The 23,659-nt window shown below is 41.1% G+C and overlaps 1 protein-coding gene across 1 annotated transcript in view; it reads right to left on the bottom strand.

Moving 5' to 3' along the window:
• Window positions 1–23,659, bottom strand: part of CACNA1I (calcium voltage-gated channel subunit alpha1 I) — a 682,041-nt gene that overhangs the window by 463,968 nt on the left and 194,414 nt on the right. Inside the window, exons 7-8 of the mRNA XM_053689431.1 lie at window positions 19,523–19,829; window positions 7,332–7,717 (exon numbers count right to left, since the gene is read on the bottom strand). Of these exons, the coding sequence (XP_053545406.1) occupies window positions 7,332–7,717; window positions 19,523–19,829 (693 nt within the window). The remainder of the gene's footprint in view (window positions 1–7,331; window positions 7,718–19,522; window positions 19,830–23,659) is intronic.

Genomic DNA, 23,659 nt, shown 5'->3' with positions numbered 1-23,659 from the left:
CATATATGTCCATCATTGGCGTTATCAGATAACAAATGCAAAACAATTCCCTTTAGGGCTGTGGTTAGCCTTGTTCCTCTGTGGACTAAAGCCCGGATTGGCTCCTCCAAATACGGCACATGGTAGGCAGAGTTTGGCTATTGATAAATAATTGCAGTAAAAAAGGTTGTTCATTTGCTTTAAAAACGTTAAAGGGACAAGGAACCCAAAATTTTCTTTTATATTTCAGATAGAACAAAAATTTTAAACAACATTCTAATTTGCTTCATTCTTTAGATATCCTTTGTTGAAGAAATAGCGATGCACATGGGGGAGCCAATAATACGAGGCAGCTATGTGCCGCCATCAATCAGCAGCTTCTGAGCCTATCTATATATGCTTTTCAACAAAGGATATCAAGAGAATAAAGCAAATAAGATAATAGAAGTAAATTGGAAAGTTGTTTAAAATTACACAATCTTTCTAAATCATGATAGAAAAAAAAGGTCTTATGTCCCTTTAAGACTTGGCTGATGTGTTATTTTGCTGCATTTTCCAGTGATTTGACAATGCAAATTGCAGTGTCAAACCCCCCCCCCCAAAAAAAAAAAAAAGTTGAGTTGTATTCCATGGATTGCAGAACCCAGAAACTTCTACATGTTGCACAGCGGTTGCTTGATATATGCAGAAGTCTGTAAGATAAACAATATTTAAGAGGTAAATAAAAAGAGAGAAGCGCTCAACCTGGGAACGAACAATAGCATAATAGCTTGTTCTATGGCTAGTTACCACCCAAGAAGCAGCCTCATTTTGCTCAAAATTTGCCTTTCACAGAGAAGAACTTTCCTGTAGCATATCAGTCTGATCCTGACTTCACAGTACAGTCCAGCCCCGAAATACCAGGCAATCCCTCTCTGAACAAGAGAAACAGCAAAACCCCAGATGTACGTTTCAGCCTATTGTGGGCCTCGTCAGTGAGGTGCAGCCATATCCCTCTAGGCACACTGAGCAACGGGTCTATGTCTGGATTCCCGACTCACACTTAGGGAAACTTCCCTAAGTGTCTTAATTTGCATAAATAAGAAAGAAAAAAGAAAAAAAAAAATATATATATATATATACAAAACACGGAAGGGAACTGCACTCTCATACCGGACCGGGTACACATCCCATGACCCTGCAACATGCTCAGCCCTGGGTGCCACTGGCACTCACAGGAAGCTGTGCTGTCCCCAGAGCCACAAGCAGTTAACCCCAGACAGGTCTGGGTGCAAGAACCATAGGGAAAATTACAAAACAAATTAATACAACACACAGAGAAAACCCAGCACTCACTTACAAGCTCTCAGCTAAGATTTAAAAGCAAAAATGGAAAGGTTAGTCACCGCATCTGGCCAAATGGGACAAGCTCAGGTACCACGTCAAGGTCCTTTCCAATACCCGAGACCCTAAAACAGCCACACAATGCAAGCTTTCAAATCCAAACAAACTGAAAACAAGGGAAGGGTGCACAGGAATATGTAACCACCCTAGACATATACAAAACACGGAAGGGAACTGCACTCTCATACCGGACCGGTTACACATCCCATGATCCTGCAACATGCTCAGCCCTGGGTGCCACTGGCACTCACAGGAAGCTGTGCTGTCCCCAGAGCCACAAGCAGTTAACCCCAGACAGGTCTGGGTGCAAGAACCATAGGGAAAATTACAAAACAAATTAATACAACACACAGAGAAAACCCAGCACTCACTGGGATTTCTCTGTGTGTTGTATTAATTTGTTTTGTAATTTTCCCTATGGTTCTTGCACCCAGACCTGTCTGGGGTTAACTGCTTGTGGCTCTGGGGACAGCACAGCTTCCTGTGAGTGCCAGTGGCACCCAGGGCTGAGCATGTTGCAGGGTCATGGGATGTGTACCCGGTCCGGTATGAGAGTGCAGTTCCCTTCCGTGTTTTGTATATGTCTAGGGTGGTTACATATTCCTGTGCACCCTTCCCTTGTTTTCAGTTTGTTTGGATTTGAAAGCTTGCATTGTGTGGCTGTTTTAGGGTCTCAGGTATTGGAAAGGACCTTGACATGGTACCTGAGCTTGTCCCATTTGGCCAGATGCGGTGACTAACCTTTCCATTTTTGCTTTTAAATCTTAGCTGAGAGCTTGTAAGTGAGTGCTGGGTTTTCTCTGTGTGTTATATATATATATATATATATATATATATTAAAGAGGTGTTTAAAAGGGTGTGTCCATGAAATGCAAAACAATGCATATTTGATAATTGCAAATGCAATAGATCTGCTACAATGCAGTAAATAATTTCTAAAGCGTAAATATACAAATTTACTTTAAAGTCCCTTTAATCAGATGTCTTATATAAATAAACCATGCGTTGCACAATCTGTGTTTATAATTTCCCTCTCCAAATTGTGTATTTCCTATTCCCAGAGAAGGAATTTAGATCACTCTCACTGTAACCTGCTACAAAGTGATTGCTTAGAGCAGTGCTGACATCTAATTTCTGATTGGCCACAACAAAGCAGGTCTGCTAGAGAAGGTTTTCAAGGGCCGGCGCCTAAGCTTACATTCCTGCTTTTTAAATAAAGATAGCAAGATAATGAAGAAAAAGATAGTAGGAGTAATTTAGAAAGTTGCTTAAAATTGCTGCGCTATCGGAATTTTGAGATAAAAAAATGTGGATTTAGAAAAAAAAAACACATCAGTATTCATTTATTTACTTTATTTTTTTATGGTGTTAATAAGTATTAAGGTAAGTATTGCAGCTTAGAGCGACCTCTGTGCTCTCTAGAGCGCATTAAGGTAAGTATTGTAGCTTAGAGCAACCTCCATGCTCTCTAGAGCGCATTAAGGTAAGTATTGTAGCTTAGAGCGACCTCCATGCTCTCTAGAGCGCATTAAGGTAAGTATTGGAGCTTAGAGCAACCTCCATGCTCTCTAGAGCGCATTAAGGTAAGTATTGTAGCTTAGAGCGACCTCCATGGTCTCTAGAGCGCATTAAGGTAAGTATTGTAGCTTAGAGCGACCTCCATGCTCTCTAGAGCGCATTAAGGTAAGTATTGGAGCTTAGAGCGACCTCCATGCTCTCTAGAGCGCATTAAGGTAAGTATTGGAGCTTAGAGCGACCTCCATGCTCTCTAGAGCGCATTAAGGTAAGTATTGTAGCTACAGGTGAACTCTTTAACAAAAACTAATGTAAATGTTTAACTAAAAATTCTGTATTTGTTTCATTTTAAACTAAACAAATACCAAATAGCGCAGCCACTTAATAGTCAGGGAAACTCATTTCCGTGAATATTCGGAATGAAAATGAAAATTTTGTCCGAAGTGAAAAAAATTTGGCTGCATATCTCTAACACACACTACCCCCAGCTCTCTGCTGTTTGTACCCCGGTCCTCGAGTCACACCTAGCATATGTGTGTATGCCATGGAAACAACTTTTATTAGAAGCCTTTTTGCTAAAGGAAACTATGTTGCAAAAATTCTTCTAAATCTGAGGCCTTCATGCACATTTTAATTTGTAACATTTCATCCTTTAAGTTACTGAGATTGTATCAAAGCACCTAATATATATGAATTATATTTGTTTATGGTGCTCTTCTCCCACAGGATAGAATGAGATGAATGTGTGACCGATATAAAAATAAAGTAGATGTGATACTAGGGCCATGCACAGGGCCACATACTTGGAGCTGCTTCAGAAAAACATACAGAGAGGGAGATGCTGCTGTCCAAAGTGCTGAAACAGTCATTGTGACCTGTTCCATTATATCTCACAGGGGTCGGACGACTGGAACTGCCAGAAGCTGTTGAGATATTCGAAAGAACTGACAGCGCTGTTTAACGGCAGCATCTGATTCCATTGATATATTCAGAGAAGCATCTCCACCTACATTGAAGGTGTAATTTAAATGATCCCTTTACACAGGACTATATGACAATACAATTTACAACTAGCAACTTAACCCCTGTGCTTACAGTACAATAGTGACTTAAACACATCAATTATACACCTAAAGGGGCTGTGTAGTTTATATACAGGTAGCCCTCAGTTTACGTCGGGGTTAGGTTCCAGAAGGAATAGTTGTAAATCGAAACCGTTGTAAATTGAAACCCAGTTTATAATGTAAGTCAATGGGAAGTGAGGATAATAGTTTCCAGGCCTCTCTCAAAATTAAATTGTCATAAGTAACACCGAATACAATATTTTTAAAACTTTGAAATGAAGACTTTAAAAGACTTTAAACAGCATTATAAACCTAATAAAATAATCACACAACACAGACTTCACTTGCATTTTTCAGCAAACAGTTATTACTATGCATTCCAATCTGGACTGATTTATAGACAGGAAGATCTTGTTTCTTTGAAATCTGCTCGATAGCTCAGGTCTGGTTAACCTGATTAATTTCAACTTGCTTGGCTTTGCTGCAACACAAGCGGACAGCTCCATCTACTGGCTATTTTAATAAATGCACTGCTACTCAATGCTTTTCAATAGCAGTCACATGACTGGGAAAAAAAGGTTGTTATTCTGAAACGGTGTAAATTGAACCGTTGTAAACCGAGGGCCAACACATGTATACATTTTACATTTTTGAAAAAATTAAATTTTTGGTGAATCATTTTGTAAAAAATTTGATGCACCTGAACAATACAATTTTTTTTTTACTGCATATTGTGTGAATGGTTCAATTATTTGCTTTGTACAATTTTTAAAATACAAATTTTATTGTGCACTTTTGTAATGTATGAATCTCCTCCCCGTGTAAAAATGCCATATACGCCCCTTAGCGAGACACCTTGTTTCCATGGTAAAAAGGGGTTTAGGGTCATTCCATCAGGTAAAGAGAAATACTGGCGAGCATTCTCTAATAATCTCGCCCGCCCAGAGACCTTTAGATAATCAGGCCCACTGTGATAACCCAATCACGCTTATCGGGCCCACTGTGATAACCCAATCACGCTTCAAACCCAAAGTGAATCAATCTACTAATTTATATCCATCAATATATAAAAGCATTAAATAATAGTCTCATGACCAACCTAAAGTAAATAATTCTAAGCACATTTCCCTAAGGTCTGCAACACCTAGACAGCACATAGACCTTATAGCAGGTAAGTAATATCTATGCAGGGTATTATCTTTGTACTCTCAATAAGATACCATTCAATAAGAGTGTTGTAATCCCTCTGTTTTATGAGCACAAATAAACTTTTGATACTTTATTTTGCTATATATTATTAACAGTGTGCACTATATTTTATTTACTATAATTATATAGATTTTGGATCTAATTGGCAATAATATATACACTCCTTTATTTATTTATTTTGTTTAAAGAGATATGAAAACCCCCAAAAATGTCTTTAGTGATTCCGACAGACTTTACAATTTTAATAACATTTTACAATTTACTTCTATTATCAAATATGCTTTGTTCTCGTGATATTGTTTGTTAGAGAGATACCTCGGTAGGAATCTGGAGAACTATATGACAGAAAATAGTGCTGCTATCTAGTGCTCTTGGAAATGTATAACATTCTTCCAAAACTGCTGCCATCTAGTGCTCTTGCAAATGTATTACATTCTTCCAAAACTGCTGCCATCTAGTGCTCTTGCAAATGTATTACAGTCTTCCAAAACTGCTGCCATCTAGTGCTCTTGCAAATGTATAACATTCTTCCAAAACTGCTGCCATCTAGTACTCTTGCAAATGTATAACATTCTTCCAAAACTGCTGCCATCTAGTGCTCTTGCAAATTAATAACATTCTTCCAAAACTGCTGCCATATAGTGCTCCAGATACGTGCACGTTCCTGAGATTACGTCCCTGCTTTTCAACAAAAGATATCAAGAGAAAAAAGAAAATGTGATATTAGAAAGTTGTTTAAAATTGCTGATTTATTTGAAAACCCCCCTTTTTTCTTGCCCACAAAATGAAGTGTTTTTTCTATTTGTAGATTTTGGATGTTTTCTCTGTTGCTGTTTACACTTTATGTATTATAGTAAGTAGCAGACCCTCCACCTTCTGGCAAGCAGGCGTCCAACAAGCCTCATTAATTTAAAGGCTAAACAGGTTTTAGAGAACTGTGAGATTTAAAGGGGCAGTCTACACCTTTAGCATCTTAAAGTCTTTCCTCAGATTAAGCTGCAAATAGTCTCCTGCACCCTTTCTATATCATGCAGAAGGAATGGTAAAAAAGTTATTTTAAAATTAATTTTATTTCTGACCACTTTGAAATGGCTGCCAAGCTCCGCCCACTGGTGACATCACGATCGGGGCTGCCTCTAGGCCCTCTGCTGAATAGCATTGGCAGTCTATTGAATCCAACTTGTGAGCCTTTTGTGATTGGAAGCAATGTGCAGCCCAGATTGTGATGTAATCAGTGGGTGGAGCTTGGCAGCAATTTTAAACTGGCTAGAAACAATATTCATTTCAAAATAACTTTTTTACCATTCCTGCTGCATGATATAGAAAAGGTGCAGGAGACTATTTGCAGCTTAATCTTAGGTAAGACTTTAAGATGACTAAGGTGTAGACTGTCCCTTTAACTTCAGGAACAAATACCAAACACCTGATTCCTTCTTACTTTATTATACCCATGTTCTAGTACATAAGTACCTTTTATTATTGCTATTTTTGGTCCCTTATTGGAATTCTCAGGATAGCCTTCTGCATACTCAAAGTATTCTTGTCTTCCCTTACAGGATTTGTCCACCACAGTAACTCTATTTGATAAATCCACCATCTTCTCTGTAAATGGGTGCTCATGCATAGCCCTCTAGAACCTACAACCTCTGAACCTGAGATCATGATTTGTTGTTCTACTGTTGCACTTTTTCTGGAAACTAAATGATTTCAGCATCAGCTTTTATAAATCCATAATCATACTAGTTCATTCTATTGACTAAATATCCATTTATTAAGTAATTGTTCAATCCATCTTTGCAACATTATTAACTTGCAAGAGACAGTGATGATGAAGAGAAGACATTAGAAGAGACACAGGCAAGAGGTTTATAAACCGTTAATCCTTGGGTAAAAGACACAGCAGTCAAGGACCAGTAGGTAGCTAATAGCATGAAACAGATGAGAAAAAGGACATTGAGAAAATAATCTGTGGGCAGTAGATATGGGACAGAGGATTTTGAAACATAAAAAGGATTCAGGAGAAAGAAAGACAGGTCAAGAGGCAGCGGGTAGGTGAATCAATTTTTAATCTCACTCTATTCAATCAGAATTGAATTCTATAATTCATGGTAAGTGGGCAGCTGTAGAGCTTGATATTGTGGCAGAGGTAGAACCTATACAATACCATTGTCCATCACTCACCTGCTCATGATGTTCTATACCCATACTGATTGTATTAACAAGGATAGCAATCATAATCCCTCGGTTGAAATACTTGCTGTCCACAATCCCTCTCAGCTTCACCTTTATTTCTCCACACACTTTTTTAACAGGGCCTTCATCAGTGTCTTCTTCTTCCTCCTTATCAAGCTCTGAGGTGCTCCCCCCACTTCTGCTCCCCTTATCGCTATCCTGCTCCTTAGTCTCCTCTCTGCTCGATCCAACGCTGTCCTGGGCAGAGAGCTTGTGCCCACTCTCCCATCTGGTACACTGTGGGCAGCTGGAGAGGTCAGAGGTCAGAGTCATTGCAATGGGCTGGACAATGGCTTGAGGTGTGTAATCCATCTGCCCGTGTTTCTGGCATAGCCCTAATAAGGAGACAATACATAATAACTAGTACACTTGTATAGTAGGTTTATTAGTGAGTATTGCAGGTGACAACAAGAGATTTGTGTGGTCCCTTTAATCATTTGTGGCCGACTAACTAAAGGCTTAATGCTCAAAACCTCAACGGGTCACACATGAAAAACCTTACCGGGTCACACATGAAAAACCTCACCGGGTCACACATGAAAAACTTCACCGGGTCACACATGAAAAACCTCACCGGGTCACACATGAAAAACCTCACCGGGTCACACATGAAAAACCTCACCGGGTCACACATGAAAAACCTCACCGGGTCACACATGAAAAACCTCACCGGGTCACACATGAAAAACCTCACCGGGTCACACATGAAAAACGTCACCAGGTCACACATGAAAAACCTCCCCCACACTCGCTGCCCTCAAGAAATTACTTACAAAAAGGAATATCCTTGCGAGATATCTCCAACAAGCTCTAGTGCAATGTACACATTGTGTTTCACATACTTAAAGGGACATAAAATCTTTTCTTTAGTGATTAAGATAGTAAATGAAGTAAATGGAAATGTTGTTTAAAATTGTATTTTCTATTTTAAAGGGACATGAAATCCCAAAAAATGTATTTCATGATTTAGGTAGAACATACAATTTTAAACAACTTTCCAGTTTACTTCTATTATCTAATTTACTTAATTCTCTTGGTATCATTTGTTGAAGTAGCAGCAATGCCCTAGAGGTTTCTGAATACATTGGTGAGCCAATGACAATCTGTATGTATATATATATATATATATGCAGCCACCAATCAGCAGCTAGAACCTAGGTTCTTTGCTGATCCTGAGCTTAACTAGATAAACTTTTCAGCAAAGGATATCAAGAGAATGAAGCAAATTAAATAATAGAAGTAAATTTGAAAGTTGTTAAGAATTATATGTTCTGTCTGAATTATGAATGTCTAATTAGGATTTTACTGTCCCTTTAATCATGAAAGAAAAAATGGGTCTCTTGTCCCTTTAAATGCAGGGAACACCCCTTAGAAGTGCACTGTTCTCAAGGTAAAAACTGTCTTTATACAATAGGGTTTTCATAGTATTGGAAAGATTTCTTAGAGAATTTCCCAAGGTGAGAGAGCTTTAGACAATCTGTCCCTAAGCTCTTTAAACTTAACCTGTGCGCTTGTCAGTCATCTGCAGCATATATAATAATATACCAAAGCATATATAATAATATACCAAAACATATATAATAATATACCAAAGCATAAATAATAATATACTAAAGCATAAATAATAATATACCAAAGCAAAAATAATACCAAAACATATATAATAATATACCAAAGCATAAATAATAATATACCAAAGCATAAATAATAATATACCAAAGCAAAAATAATACCAAAGCATATATAATAATATATCAAAGCATATATAATAATATACCAAAGCATATATATAATAATATACCAAAGCATAAATAATAATATACCAAAGCAAAAATAATACCAAAGCATTTATAATAATATACCAAAGCATATATAATCATGAGGGGAGATGAGAGCTGTTCTACAGATTCTACTGAAATGTGAGGGGAGATGAGAGAAGTTCTTCAAATTTCACTGAATTGTAAGGGGAGATGAGGGAAGTTCTACAGATTCCACTGAATTGTGAGGGGAGATGAAGGGAGTTCTACAGATTCTACTGAATTGTGAGGGGAGATGAGGGAAGTTGAGGGGAGATGAGGGAAGTTCACTGAATTGTGAGGGGAGATAAAGGGTGTTCTACAGATTCTACTGAATTGTGAGGGGAGATGAGAGATGTTCTACAGATTCTTCTGAATTGTGAGGGGAGATGAGAGCTGTTCTACAGATTCTACTGAATTGTGAGGGGAGATGAGGGAAGTTCTTCAAATTTCACTGAATTGAAAGGGGAGATGAGGGAAGTTGAGGGGAGATAAGGGAAGTTCACTGAATTGTGAGGGGAGATGAAGGGAGTTCTACAGATTCTACTGAATTGTGAGGGGAGATGAGGGAAGTTGAGGGGAGATAAGGGAAGTTCACTGAATTGTGAGGGGAGATAAAGGGTGTTCTACAGATTCTACTGAATTGTGAGGGGAGATGAGAGATGTTCTACAGATTCTTCTGAATCGTGAGGGGAGATGAGAGATGTTCTACAGATTTTACTGAATTGTGAGGGGAGATGAGGGAAGTTCTACAGATTCCACTGAGTTGTGAGGGAAGATAAAGGAAGTTGTACAGATTCCACTGAATTGTGAGGGGAGATGAGGGAAGTTCTACAGATTCCACTAAATTGTGAGGGGAGATGAGGGAAGTTCTACAGATTCCACTGAATTGTGAGGGGAGATGAGGGAAGTTCTACAGATTCCACTGAATTGTGAGGGGAGATAAAGGAAGTTCTACAGATTCCACTGAATTGTGAGGGGAGATGAGGGAAGTTCTACAGATTCCACTAAATTGTGAGGGGAGATGAGGGAAGTTCTACAGATTCCACTGAATTGTGAGGGGAGATGAGGGAAGTTCTACAGATTCCCCTGAATTGGAAGGGGAGATGAGGGAAGTTCTACAGATTCCCCTGAATTGTGAGGGGAGATGGGGGAAGTTCTACAGATTCCCCTGAATTGTAAGGGGAAATGAGGGAAGTTCTACAGATTCCACTGAATTGTGAGGGGAGATGAGGGAAGTTCTACAGATTCCCCTGAATTGTAAGGGGAGATGAGGGAAGTTCTACAGATTCTACTAAATTGTGAGGGGAGATGAGAGATGTTCTACAGATTCTACTGAATCGTGAGGGGAGATGAGAGATGCTCTACAGATTCTACTGAATTGTGAGGGGAGATGAGGGAAGTTCTTCAAATTTCACTGAATTGTAAGGGGAGATGAGGGAAGTTCTACAGATTCCACTGAATTGTGAGGGGAGATGAAGGGAGTTCTACAGATTCTACTGATTTGTGAGGGGAGATGAGGGAAGTTGAGGGGAGATGAGGGAAGTTCACTGAATTGTGAGGGGAGATAAAGGGTGTTCTACAGATTCTACTGAATTGTGAGGGGAGATGAGAGATGTTCTACAGAGTATTCTGAATCATGAGGGGAGATGAGGGATGTTGAGGGGAGATTAGGGAAGTTCACTGAATTGTGAGGGGAGACAAAGGGAGTTCTACATATTACACTGAATTTTAAGGGGAGATGAGGGAGGTTCAACAGATTCCCCTGAAATGTGAGGGGAGATGAGGGAAGTTCTACAGATTCCCCTGAATTTTGAGGGGAGATGACAGAAGTTCTACAGATTCCCCTGAATTGTGAGGGTAGATGAGGGAAGTTCTCCAGATTCAACTAAATTGTGAGGGGAGATGAGAGAAGTTCTTCAAATTTCACTGAATTGTAAGGGGAGATGAGGGAAGTTCTACAGATTCCACTGAATTGTGAGGGGAGATGAAGGGAGTTCTACAGATTCTACTGAATTGTGAGGGGAGATGAGGGAAGTTGAGGGGAGATGAGGGAAGTTCACTGAATTGTGAGGGGAGATAAAGGGTGTTCTACAGATTCTACTGAATTGTGAGGGGAGATGAGAGATGTTGTACAGATTCTTCTGAATTGTGAGGGGAGATGAGAGCTGTTCTACAGATTCTACTGAATTGTGAGGGGAGATGAGGGAAGTTCTTCAAATTTCACTGAATTGAAAGGGGAGATGAGGGAAGTTCTACAGATTCCACTGAATTGTGAGGGGAGATGAAGGGAGTTCTACAGATTCTACTGAATTGTGAGGGGAGATGAGGGAAGTTGAGGGGAGATGAGGGAAGTTCACTGAATTGTGAGGGGAGATAAAGGGTGTTCTACAGATTCTACTGAATTGTGAGGGGAGATGAGAGATGTTCTACAGATTCTTCTGAATTGTGAGGGGAGATGAGAGCTGTTCTACAGATTCTACTGAATTGTGAGGGGAGATGAGGGAAGTTCTTCAAATTTCACTGAATTGAAAGGGGAGATGAGGGAAGTTGAGGGGAGATAAGGGAAGTTCACTGAATTGTGAGGGGAGATGAAGGGAGTTCTACAGATTCTACTGAATTGTGAGGGGAGATGAGGGAAGTTGAGGGGAGATAAGGGAAGTTCACTGAATTGTGAGGGGAGATAAAGGGTGTTCTACAGATTCTACTGAATTGTGAGGGGAGATGAGAGATGTTCTACAGATTCTTCTGAATCGTGAGGGGAGATGAGAGATGTTCTACAGATTTTACTGAATTGTGAGGGGAGATGAGGGAAGTTCTACAGATTCCACTGAGTTGTGAGGGAAGATAAAGGAAGTTGTACAGATTCCACTGAATTGTGAGGGGAGATGAGGGAAGTTCTACAGATTCCACTAAATTGTGAGGGAAGATGAGGGAAGTTCTACAGATTCCACTGAATTGTGAGGGGAGATGAGGGAAGTTCTACAGATTCCACTGAATTGTGAGGGGAGATAAAGGAAGTTCTACAGATTCCACTGAATTGTGAGGGGAGATGAGGGAAGTTCTACAGATTCCACTAAATTGTGAGGGGAGATGAGGGAAGTTCTACAGATTCCACTGAATTGTGAGGGGAGATGAGGGAAGTTCTACAGATTCCCCTGAATTGGAAGGGGAGATGAGGGAAGTTCTACAGATTCCCCTGAATTGTGAGGGGAGATGGGGGAAGTTCTACAGATTCCCCTGAATTGTAAGGGGAAATGAGGGAAGTTCTACAGATTCCACTGAATTGTGAGGGGAGATGAGGGAAGTTCTACAGATTCCCCTGAATTGTAAGGGGAGATGAGGGAAGTTCTTCAAAGTTCACTGAATTGTAAGGGGAGATGAGGGAAGTTATACATATTCCACTGAATTGTAAGGGGAGATGAAGGGCGTTCCACAGACTCTACTGAATCGTGAGGGGAGATGAGGGAAGTTGAGGGGAGATTAGGGAAGTTCACTGAATTGTGAGGGGAGATGAAAGGAGTTCTACAGATTACACTGAATTGTAAGGGGAGATGAGGGAGGTTCTACAGATTCCCCTGAAATGTGAGGGGAGATGAGGGAAGTTCTACAGATTCCCCTGAATTGTGAGGGGAGATAAAGGAAGTTCTACAGATTCCACTGAATTGTGAGGGTAGATGAGGGAAGTTCTACAGATTCTACTAAATTGTGAGGGGAGATGAGAGATGTTCTACAGATTCTACTGAATCGTGAGGGGAGATGAGAGATGCTCTACAGATTCTACTGAATTGAGAGGGGAGATGAGGGAAGTTCTTCAAATTTCACTGAATTGTAAGGGGAGATGAGGGAAGTTCTACAGATTCCACTGAATTGTGAGGGGAGATGAAGGGAGTTCTACAGATTCTACTGATTTGTGAGGGGAGATGAGGGAAGTTGAGGGGAGATGAGGGAAGTTCACTGAATTGTGAGGGGAGATAAAGGGTGTTCTACAGATTCTACTGAATTGTGAGGGGAGATGAGAGATGTTCTACAGAGTATTCTGAATCATGAGGGGAGATGAGGGATGTTGAGGGGAGATTAGGGAAGTTCACTGAATTGTGAGGGGAGACGAAGGGAGTTCTACATATTACACTGAATTTTAAGGGGAGATGAGGGAGGTTCAACAGATTCCCCTGAAATGTGAGGGGAGATGAGGGAAGTTCTACAGATTCCCCTGAATTGTGAGGGGAGATGAGGGAAGTTCTACAGATTCAACTAAATTGTGAGGGGAGATGAGAGATGTTCTACAGATTCTACTGAATCGTGAGGGGAGATGAGAGATGTTCTACAGATTCTACTGAATTGTGAGGGGAGATGAGGGAAGTTATTCAAATTTCACTGAATTGTAAGGGGAGATGAGGGAAGTTCTACAGATTCCACTGAATTGTGAGGGGGGATGAAGGGAGTTCTACAGATTCTACTGAATTGTGAGGGGAGATGAGGGAAGTTGAGGGGAGATGAGGGAAGTTCACTGAATTGTGAGGGGAGATAAAGGGTGTTCTACAGATTCTACTGAATTGTGAGGGGAGATGAGAGATGTTCTACAGATTCTTCTGAATCGTGAGGGGAGATAAGAGATGTTCTACAGATTTTACTGAATTGTGAGGGGAGATGAGGGAAGTTCTACAGATTCCACTGAGTTGTGAGGGGAGATGAGGGAAGTTCTACAGATTCCACTAAATTGTGAGGGGAGATGAGGGAAGTTCTACAGATTCCACTGAATTGTGAGGGGAGATGAGGGAAGTTCTACAGATTCCACTGAATTGTGAGGGGAGATAAAGGAAGTTCTACAGATTCCACTGAATTGTGAGGGGAGATGAGGGAAGTTCTACAGATTCCACTAAATTGTGAGGGGAGATGAGGGAAGTTCTACAGATTCCACTGAATTGTGAGGGGAGATGAGGGAAGTTCTACAGAGTCCCCTGAATTGGAAGGGGAGATGAGGGAAGTTCTACAGATTCCCCTGAATTGTGAGGGGAGATGAGGGAAGTTCTACAGATTCCCCTGAATTGTAAGGGGAAATGAGGGAAGTTCTACAGATTCCACTGAATTGCGAGGGGAGATGAGGGAAGTTCTACAGATTCCCCTGAATTGTAAGGGGAGATGAGGGAAGTTCTTCAAAGTTCACTGAATTGTAAGGGGAGATGAGGGAAGTTATACATATTCCACTGAATTGTAAGGGGAGATGAAGGGAGTTCCACAGATTCTACTGAATTGTAAGGGGAGATGAGGGAAGTTGAGGGGAGATTAGGGAAGTTCACTGAATTGTGAGGGGAGATGAAAGGAGTTCTACAGATTACACTGAATTGTAAGGGGAGATGAGGGAGGTTTTACAGATTCCCCTGAAATGTGAGGGGAGATGAGGGAAGTTCTACAGATTCCCCTGAATTGTGAGGGGAGATAAAGGAAGTTCTACAGATTCCACTGAATTGTCAGGGTAGATGAGGGAAGTTCTACAGATTCTACTAAATTGTGAGGGGAGATGAGAGATGTTCTACAGATTCTACTGAATCTTGAGGGGAGATGAGAGATGCTCTACAGATTCTACTGAATTGTGAGGGGAGATGAGGGAAGTTATTCAAATTTCACTGAATTGTAAGGGGAGATGAGGGAAGTTCTACAGATTCCACTGAATTGTGAGGGGGGATGAAGGGAGTTCTACAGATTCTACTGAATTGTGAGGGGAGATGAGGGAAGTTGAGGGGAGATGAGGGAAGTTCACTGAATTGTGAGGGGAGATAAAGGGTGTTCTACAGATTCTACTGAATTGTGAGGGGAGATGAGAGATGTTCTACAGATTCTTCTGAATCGTGAGGGGAGATAAGAGATGTTCTACAGATTTTACTGAATTGTGAGGGGAGATGAGGGAAGTTCTACAGATTCCACTGAGTTGTGAGGGGAGATGAGGGAAGTTCTACAGATTCCACTAAATTGTGAGGGGAGATGAGGGAAGTTCTACAGATTCCACTGAATTGTGAGGGGAGATGAGGGAAGTTCTACAGATTCCACTGAATTGTGAGGGGAGATAAAGGAAGTTCTACAGATTCCACTGAATTGTGAGGGGAGATGAGGGAAGTTCTACAGATTCCACTAAATTGTGAGGGGAGATGAGGGAAGTTCTACAGATTCCACTGAATTGTGAGGGGAGATGAGGGAAGTTCTACAGAGTCCCCTGAATTGGAAGGGGAGATGAGGGAAGTTCTACAGATTCCCCTGAATTGTGAGGGGAGATGAGGGAAGTTCTACAGATTCCCCTGAATTGTAAGGGGAAATGAGGGAAGTTCTACAGATTCCACTGAATTGCGAGGGGAGATGAGGGAAGTTCTACAGATTCCCCTGAATTGTAAGGGGAGATGAGGGAAGTTCTTCAAAGTTCACTGAATTGTAAGGGGAGATGAGGGAAGTTATACATATTCCACTGAATTGTAAGGGGAGATGAAGGGAGTTCCACAGATTCTACTGAATTGTAAGGGGAGATGAGGGAAGTTGAGGGGAGATTAGGGAAGTTCACTGAATTGTGAGGGGAGATGAAAGGAGTTCTACATATTCCCCTGAATTGTGAAGGTAGATGAGGGAAGTTCTACAGATTCAACTGAATTGTGAGGGGAGATGAAGGGAGTTCTACAAATTCTACTGAATTGTGAGGGGAGATGAGGGAAGTTGAGGGGAGATGAGGGAAGTTCACTGAATTGTGAGGGGAGATAAACGGTGTTCTACAGATTCTACTGAATTGTGAGGGGAGATGAGAGATGTTCTACAGAGTATTCTGAATCATGAGGGGAAATGAGGGAAGTTGAGGGGAGATTAGGGAAGTTCACTGAATTGTGAGGGGAGATGAAGGGAGTTCTACAGATTACACTGAATTGTAAGGGGAGATGAGGGAGGTTCTACAGATTCCCCTGAAATGTGAGGGGAGATGAGGGAAGTTCTACAGATTCCCTTGAATTGTGAGGGGAGATGACAGAAGTTCTACAGATTCCCCTGAATTGTGAGGGTAGATGAGGGAAGTTCTACAGATTCAACTAAATTGTGAGGGGAGATGAGAGATGTTCTACAGAGTCTTCTGAAACATGAGGGGAGATGAGGGAAGTTGAGGGGAGATTAGGGAAGTTCACTGAATTGTGAGGGGAGATGAAGGGAGTTCTACAGATTACACTGAATTGTAAGGGGAGATGAGAGAGGTTCTACAGATTCCCCTGAAATGTGAGGGGAGATGAGGGAAGTTCTACAGATTCCCCTGAATTGTGAGGGGAGATGATAGAAGTTCTACAGATTCCCCTGAATTGTGAGGGGAGATGATAGAAGTTCTACAGATTCCCCTGAATTGTGAGGGTAGATGAGGGAAGTTCTACAGATTCAACTAAATTGTGAGGGGAGATGAGAGATGTTCTACAGATTCCACTGAATCGTGAGGGGAGATGAGAGATGTTCTACAGATTCTACTGAATTGTGAGGGGAGATGAGGGAAGTTATTCAAATTTCACTGAATTGTAAGGGGAGATGAGGGAAGTTCTACAGATTCCACTGAATTGTGAGGGGAGATGAAGGGAGTTCTACAGATTCTACTGAATTGTGAGGGAAGATGAGGGAAGTTGAGGGGAGATGAGGGAAGTTCACTGAATTGTGAGGGGAGATAAAGGGTGTTCTACAGATTCTACTGAATTGTGAGGGGAGATGTTCTACAGATTCTTCTGAATCGTGAGGGGAGATGAGAGATGTTCTACAGATTTTACTGAATTGTGAGGGGAGATGAGAGAAGTTCTACAGATTCCACTGAGTTGTGAGGGGAGATAAAGGAGGTTCTACAGATTTTCCTGAATTGTGAGGGTAGATGAGGTAAGTTCTACAGATTCCCCTAAATTGTGAGGGGATATGACAGAAGTTCTACAGATTACACTGAATTGTGAGGGGAGATGAGGGAAGTTCTACAGATTCCATTGAAATGTGAGGGGAGATGAGGGAAGTTCTACAGATTCCACTGAATTGTGAGGGTAGATGAGGGAAGTTCTACAAATTATACTGAATTTTGAGGGGGGGATAAGAGATGTTCTACAGATTCTACTGAATCGTGAGGGGAGATGCGAGATGTTCTACAGATTCTACTGAATCGTGAGGGGGAGTTGAGAGATATTCTACAGATTCCACTGAGTTGTGAGGGGAGATAAAGGAAGTTCTACATATTCCATTGAATTGTGAGGGGAGATGAGGGAAGTTCTACAGATTCCACAAAATTGTGAGGGGAGATGAGGGAAGTTCTGCAGATTCCACTGAATTGTGAGGGGAGATGAGGGAAGTTCTACAGATTCCCCTGAATTGTGAGAGGAGATAAGGAAAGTTCTACAGATTCCCCTGAATTGTGAGGGGAGATGACAGAAGTACTACAGATTCCACTAAATTGTGAGGGTAGATCAGGGAAGTTCTACAGATTCTACTGAACTGTGAAGGGAGATGAGAGATGTTCTACAGATTCTACTGAATAATCAGGGGAGATGAGAGATGTTCTTCAAATTCTACTGAATTGTGAGGGGAGATGAAGGGAGTTCTACAGATTCCACTGAGTTGTGAGGGGAGATAATGGAAGTACTACAGATTGCACTGAATTGTGAGGGGAGATAAGGGAAGTTCTACAGATTCCACAAAATTGTGAGGGGAGATGAGGGAAGTTCTACAGATTCCACTGAACTGTGAGGGGAGATGAGGGAAGTTCTACAGATTTCACTGAACTGTGAGGAGAGATGAGGGAAGTTCTACAGATTCTAATGAATTGTGAGGAGAGAAGAAGGGAGTTCTAGAGATTTCACTGAATTGTGCGGGGAGATGAGGGAAGTTCTACAGATTCCACTGAACTGTGAGGAGAGATGAGGGAAGTTCTACAGATTCTAATGAATTGTGAGGAGAGAAGAAGGGAGTTCTAGAGATTTCACTGAATTGTGCGGGGAGATGAGGGAAGTTCTATAGATTCCACTGAATTGTGAGGGGAGATGAGGAAAGTTCTACAGATTCCATTGAATTGTGAGGGGAGATGAGGGAAGTTCTACAGATTCCCCTGAATTGTGAAGGGAGATGAGGGAAGTTCTACAGATTCCACTAAATTGTGAGGAAAGATGAGGGAAGTTCTACAGATTCCCCTGAATTGTAAGGGGAGATGAGGGAAGTTCTAGAGATTTCACTGAATTGTGAGGGGGGATGAGGGAAGTTCTACAGATTCCCCTGAATTGTAAGGGGAGATGAGGGAAGTTCTACAGATTCCCCTGAATTGTAAATGGAGATGAGGGAAGTTCTACAGATTCCACTGAATTGTGACAGGAGATGAGGGAGGTTTTATAGATTCCATTGAATTGTAAGGAGAGATGAGGGAAGTTCTACAGATTACACTGAATTGTGAGGGCAGATAAGGAAAGTTCTACATATTCTACCAAATTGTGAGTGGAGATGATAGACGTTCTACAGATTCCACTGAATTGTTAGGGGAGATGAGCAAAGTTCTACAGATTCTACTGAATTGTTAGGGGAGACGAGGGAGGTTCTACATATTCTACTGAATTGTTATGGGAGTCTACAGATTAGACTAGAGAAAACTTGTTTCAACTAATATTTATTAAGGGGTTTATTCAAAATGTTAACAAAAATCCATTCATTTGCAATTTCCTATGGTGAAAGACAGTGCCATTTTGAACTATTGAAGCCTTTTCTGTCTTTAGAGTGAATGTTTTAACTGCACAAGCAAATCAATAAAAGTTTTTTTGTGATATGAAATTAGTTAATTTGTTATTTTTTATTAAAGGGGCATTGGTTTATCATTTTCAAATGACTTTAACAAATATGCAAAAAAAAAATCATTTTTTACATTCATCTGAACCCAAATGCAAAAGTTTATTACTGATATCGTTCTGGGTTATTGTAATACTCTAGAGTCTGGGGATCCCAAAATGTCTAACTTTTTTACCCAATTATCAAAAACTCATGGATAGAAGTCATTCAAAAATGTTGAGGTTTGGTTGTTTTGATGATTATTATAATGCAGGTATTTAGCAAGATAAACAGCTCTTAAGCAAAAACTTGTCTTTCTCACATTTTTTGAGGTACCCTGCAGTAACAACAAGAAATCTTAAATTGTTTTGTCAGACCAGAGAGCTTTTGAGAATAAGACCCACAGTTTATTTCTGAATGTAACATTATTGGATGATGATGAATACCCAGGATAAACATCTGAAAATATGTGGGGTAAAATGAGAATTAAATAATTTGGAATTGTGCATTTTGGAATTATTGATTAACATCTGAGATACTCCAATAGGTTCTTACATATATGGTGCTGTTCCTTCCCATTAACACCGAGCTTTGTGCTGTTTAGTTCATATTGGCTCTGTCGACGGTTCTGGATGCTGGTGTAAAGCCCTACTGTGCGGCGCTTGGCCTTTCGTAAGATGTGACAGATGTACTGGAAGATCTCCTCATAGCAATCTCCCGGTTCGGCGTAGCTGGCAACTGTACTGGAAGATAAATATAGGGCCCTCTGCTCTTGCATTAACTGATGCTCCCTTTGTTTGGTCTCGGAGAACTGAGTAGCAATAACAACTAGGCACAAATTGATCATGAAGAACGAACCCACCTAAATAACAAAAGAGCAAAAACACATTATTATCATACGTGATTCAGGAACCAGCAACTATAATTAATATCCATTCTATGTCTTTACACATGTAGGAAGGTGATAAATATGTGATGCATAGTTTTTTAAAATAACAATTAGGATAATTACAGCAAGTGTGGTCTTCTTTTTCTGCCTCACCTTATAACTGATTAATTAATAATGATGAATTAAAATCAGTAAATTAAAGGGACAATAAACCCAATATTTTTTCATAATTCATATAGAGCAGCAATTTTAAGCAACTTTCTTATTTATTCCTATTATCAATTTTTCTTTGTTCTCTTGGTATCTTTATTTAAAAAGCAGGAATGTAAAAGCTTAAGAGCCATCCCATTTTTTGTTCAGAACCTGGGTTATACTTGCTTATTGGTTTGCTTAATGTAGCCACTAATAAGCAAGCGCTATCCTGGGTGCTGAACCTAAAATGGGCAGGCTCCTAAGCTTTACATTACTGCTTTTTAAATAAAGATAGCAAGAGAATGAAGAAAAATAAATAATAGGAGTAAATTAGAAAATTGCTTAAAATTGCTGCTCTATCTGAATCATGAAAGAAACAAATTTGGTTTACTGTCACTTTAAGTGGGTTTTAAATGGAAATAATGAAATTATCTAATGTGTTACAGTATTTTATAACTGCACTAATGCTTAGAGAGACATTTGCATTTAACCTCTGCAAAGGATCTTTAAAATTAGCATTAGACTTGCAATCACCAGCTGAACAAATCACTGAGCCAATCAGGGGTGACATACGTGCGTAGTTGCCAACACCAGTCATTTTGAGCTATTAATATATTAAACACAGACCTAATTGGCTTAGACTAAAATACATTGCTACCTTTACAACTTAGCTATTGTGACTACACAGGTAGTCAGAGGCTTTATAGAATGTGCCACTGCGATGTGCAGCCTGGAAATGATTGTTTCGTTCACATGCACTGATGAGGCTGCTTGTTGCCAGGAGGAAGACAGAATCTCTACAATATTTTATGTGTTAATAAGTTTTTATCTCTGCTACGGCTGGAGAGCATGATATCCTCCACTTGAGTGAGGAGCTGAGCGAATGCGCTGTACTTCCCAAGTCTCACATCTGCAGCAGCCAACCTTAGCTACTCTTGAAGCATTTAATGGCTCAGGCTATACAGCCTCTCACTGGCTGCTATAAAAAATATTTATCATAAAGAGGGGTTTGAAAGGAAAGTTTACAAATACAAAAGAAAAGGAAATGACACATTAATATTACACATGCTGACGTGGATGACACAGCTCTTGAGTCAATCAGAAACCTACATACATAAGTATGCACCATATCCTCATCTATAGCAGAAAGGGTGTGTGCTGATTTGACCTACATGTAAAATGTATGATTCATCGCAACAACAAAAAAGAAGGGAGTTTGATTAAAAATGAAATTTATAATGAAATAGTTTTATTTTTAGAACGTTCCTTTAATGACCCATTTTAATATCCCTTTACTTTCTGCTATAACGTTAGAATAAACAAGTTGAGCAGAGAGATAAGCACCGAACACTTTGTCACATTCTGGTTTTAACATAGTTTAAGTTTTTTTAAATATCGGACTTGTATTTAGTGGTTAAAAATAAAAATAGGGATCAGCTGAGACTTATTACACAGTTAGGTATTTAAAGAGACACTGTCAGACTGTAATGTATAATTATACACAGCAAAACATTATTTATTTTGCACATTTTACAGTAATTTAAATCTGAAAACTGTCGTAAAAACTTAAAAGAGCACACAGCAGCTTCACAAACCTAACCCTGCCACATATCTGTCCCTGATTTGTAGTTTGTTATCTTATCATTTCTGCTCAAGCCAAACAATGAAGATTTTGTTAAATTGTGATAAACTGATGGTAATAGGACTATTAGGAATGTTAGGGGGAAGGGATTTTGCTTTGTCTCTTCCAGATCACATCTGGATACCCCTCTCTCTATCCATAAAAACTTGCCCAGACTTTCAGGCACCAAACCAGCATTACCTGCTCCACCCCCCCCCCCCCCTTCAAGACTGAGAGACTTATTGCAAGAGTTTACAATCAGCACAGACATTCCTATTGTTTAATCATATCTAGTCTAGCTGTGAAGTGTGGGGGCACGGGTGGGGGATTGTATATCCTATTTAACAGTTTAGAGACATTCCTATTGTTTACATTCCTATTGTTTAATCTGCTGCTCTAGCTAATGTTTATTCATGGAGGGGGATTGTCCCTGGAGGTGTATAAAATGTGTGTGTCTCTTTCAATAAAGGGTCATTCTGTTTTTACTCCAAAATCAGTCCTGTCTAATTCTCGGGGTAATTTTCTAAAGCATTTGTGGTTCCAGCTGTTAGGGAAGCTGAAAAGGCGGACATACCCAGAGAGGGTACTGAGAGGTCCATCACATAGGTGGCAACGGTGGGATTTGCTTCCTTGTACTGGAACATCCAAACCACCACCGGGATCTACATAGAATGGAGAGTTGCTATAACCTCCTCAAGTGAACTGCACTAAAAGACCTGCTTGAAGCGCGAGGACAGTCCGCCAGTGGAAAAACCAGGGCTGTCCTGATAGCAGAGCTCATGGAGGGTGACAGAGAACAAGCCCAACTCCAGGAACCAGAGGTGAGGGATGCCGAGCTGACCGACCTCCAGAAGGACATTCAGGGGTGGTTAGCTCCATACTGCACCACACCCCCATCCAGAGGTGATCCCCCAAATTATCACAGATGCAAACCGGTTGCGGATACTGGAAGCCCAACGGGTCAATGAGGAACTGGCACCTGTGGACAGGAGAAGCCGAAAGAAGTTGCAATATGCCGATTTCCGTACCTTCCAGGATGGCCAGGAGGAGATAAACCGATACCTGCAGGTCTTTGAGACACAGTGCGACCTGCAGGGGATCGATGAGGGGGACTGGGTGAACCTCCTCCTCAGCAAGTTGTCTGGAAGAGCTCTAGACAAATTTGAAACTATCCCAGCGGAAGATCGAAAAGATTATGACCGGGTCAAGAAGAGATTGCTGGCCCGGTATAATATTACCCCAGAGTCCCATAGGCTCAAGTTCCGTGGGCTCCAGAAGTGGGAGGGACAACCCTAAACTGAATTGGCGCACAAGATGTCCCGGTCCATGGATGCCTGGTACGCTGGGAGTCAAGCAACTACCTTGGCAGAGGTGGGCCAACTGATCTTGCTGGAGCAGTTCTACGAACAGACACCCCTGGAGGTTCGGGACTGGGTTACGGACCGCAAACCGCTAACAGTGGATCAGGTTGTGGTTTTGGCAGACCAATATGTGGATGCGCGTAGGACATCCCCTGCAACCTAGCAGTCCAGCTGTGATCCATCCCTTACCTTCCACAACGAGATCCTCAGTACCCACCCAGCCTTTCCATCCCCCTCTGGCCCCTTTGCTCAGGAAGACGGGACCCCAGTGTTTTGGCTGCAACCAAGTGGGGCACATCGAAATTCATTGCCCCAGAGGCATCCCGCAGCACCCCTGGAACCAAGCCACATCCAGCGCAGCAGTCCATTGCATAGACACCCGAGGGGATCACTCTGCAGGTCCCAGGGGCAAAGAATAATTTGGAGTTCTTCATGAGGTCGATCCAATTCAAGCCTAAGCATTGGACAACAGGCATCACCACCGACAAGAGGTGAGGGTGAACACCCAGGCATTACGAGACAGCGGTGCCACCATCACCTTGGTACAGCCCCATGTGGTCTCAGGGGAGGGCCACACTGAACGAGCAATTGCAGTCTGAGTAGCCGGAGGCAAGATCCTGCACATCCCC

The sequence above is a fragment of the Bombina bombina genome, chromosome 7, assembly GCF_027579735.1.
Source record: "Bombina bombina isolate aBomBom1 chromosome 7, aBomBom1.pri, whole genome shotgun sequence".
NCBI lineage: Eukaryota > Metazoa > Chordata > Amphibia > Anura > Bombinatoridae > Bombina > Bombina bombina.
Note: the sequence above shows the minus strand (reverse complement) of the source record. Positions and strands in the feature narration are given on the sequence as shown.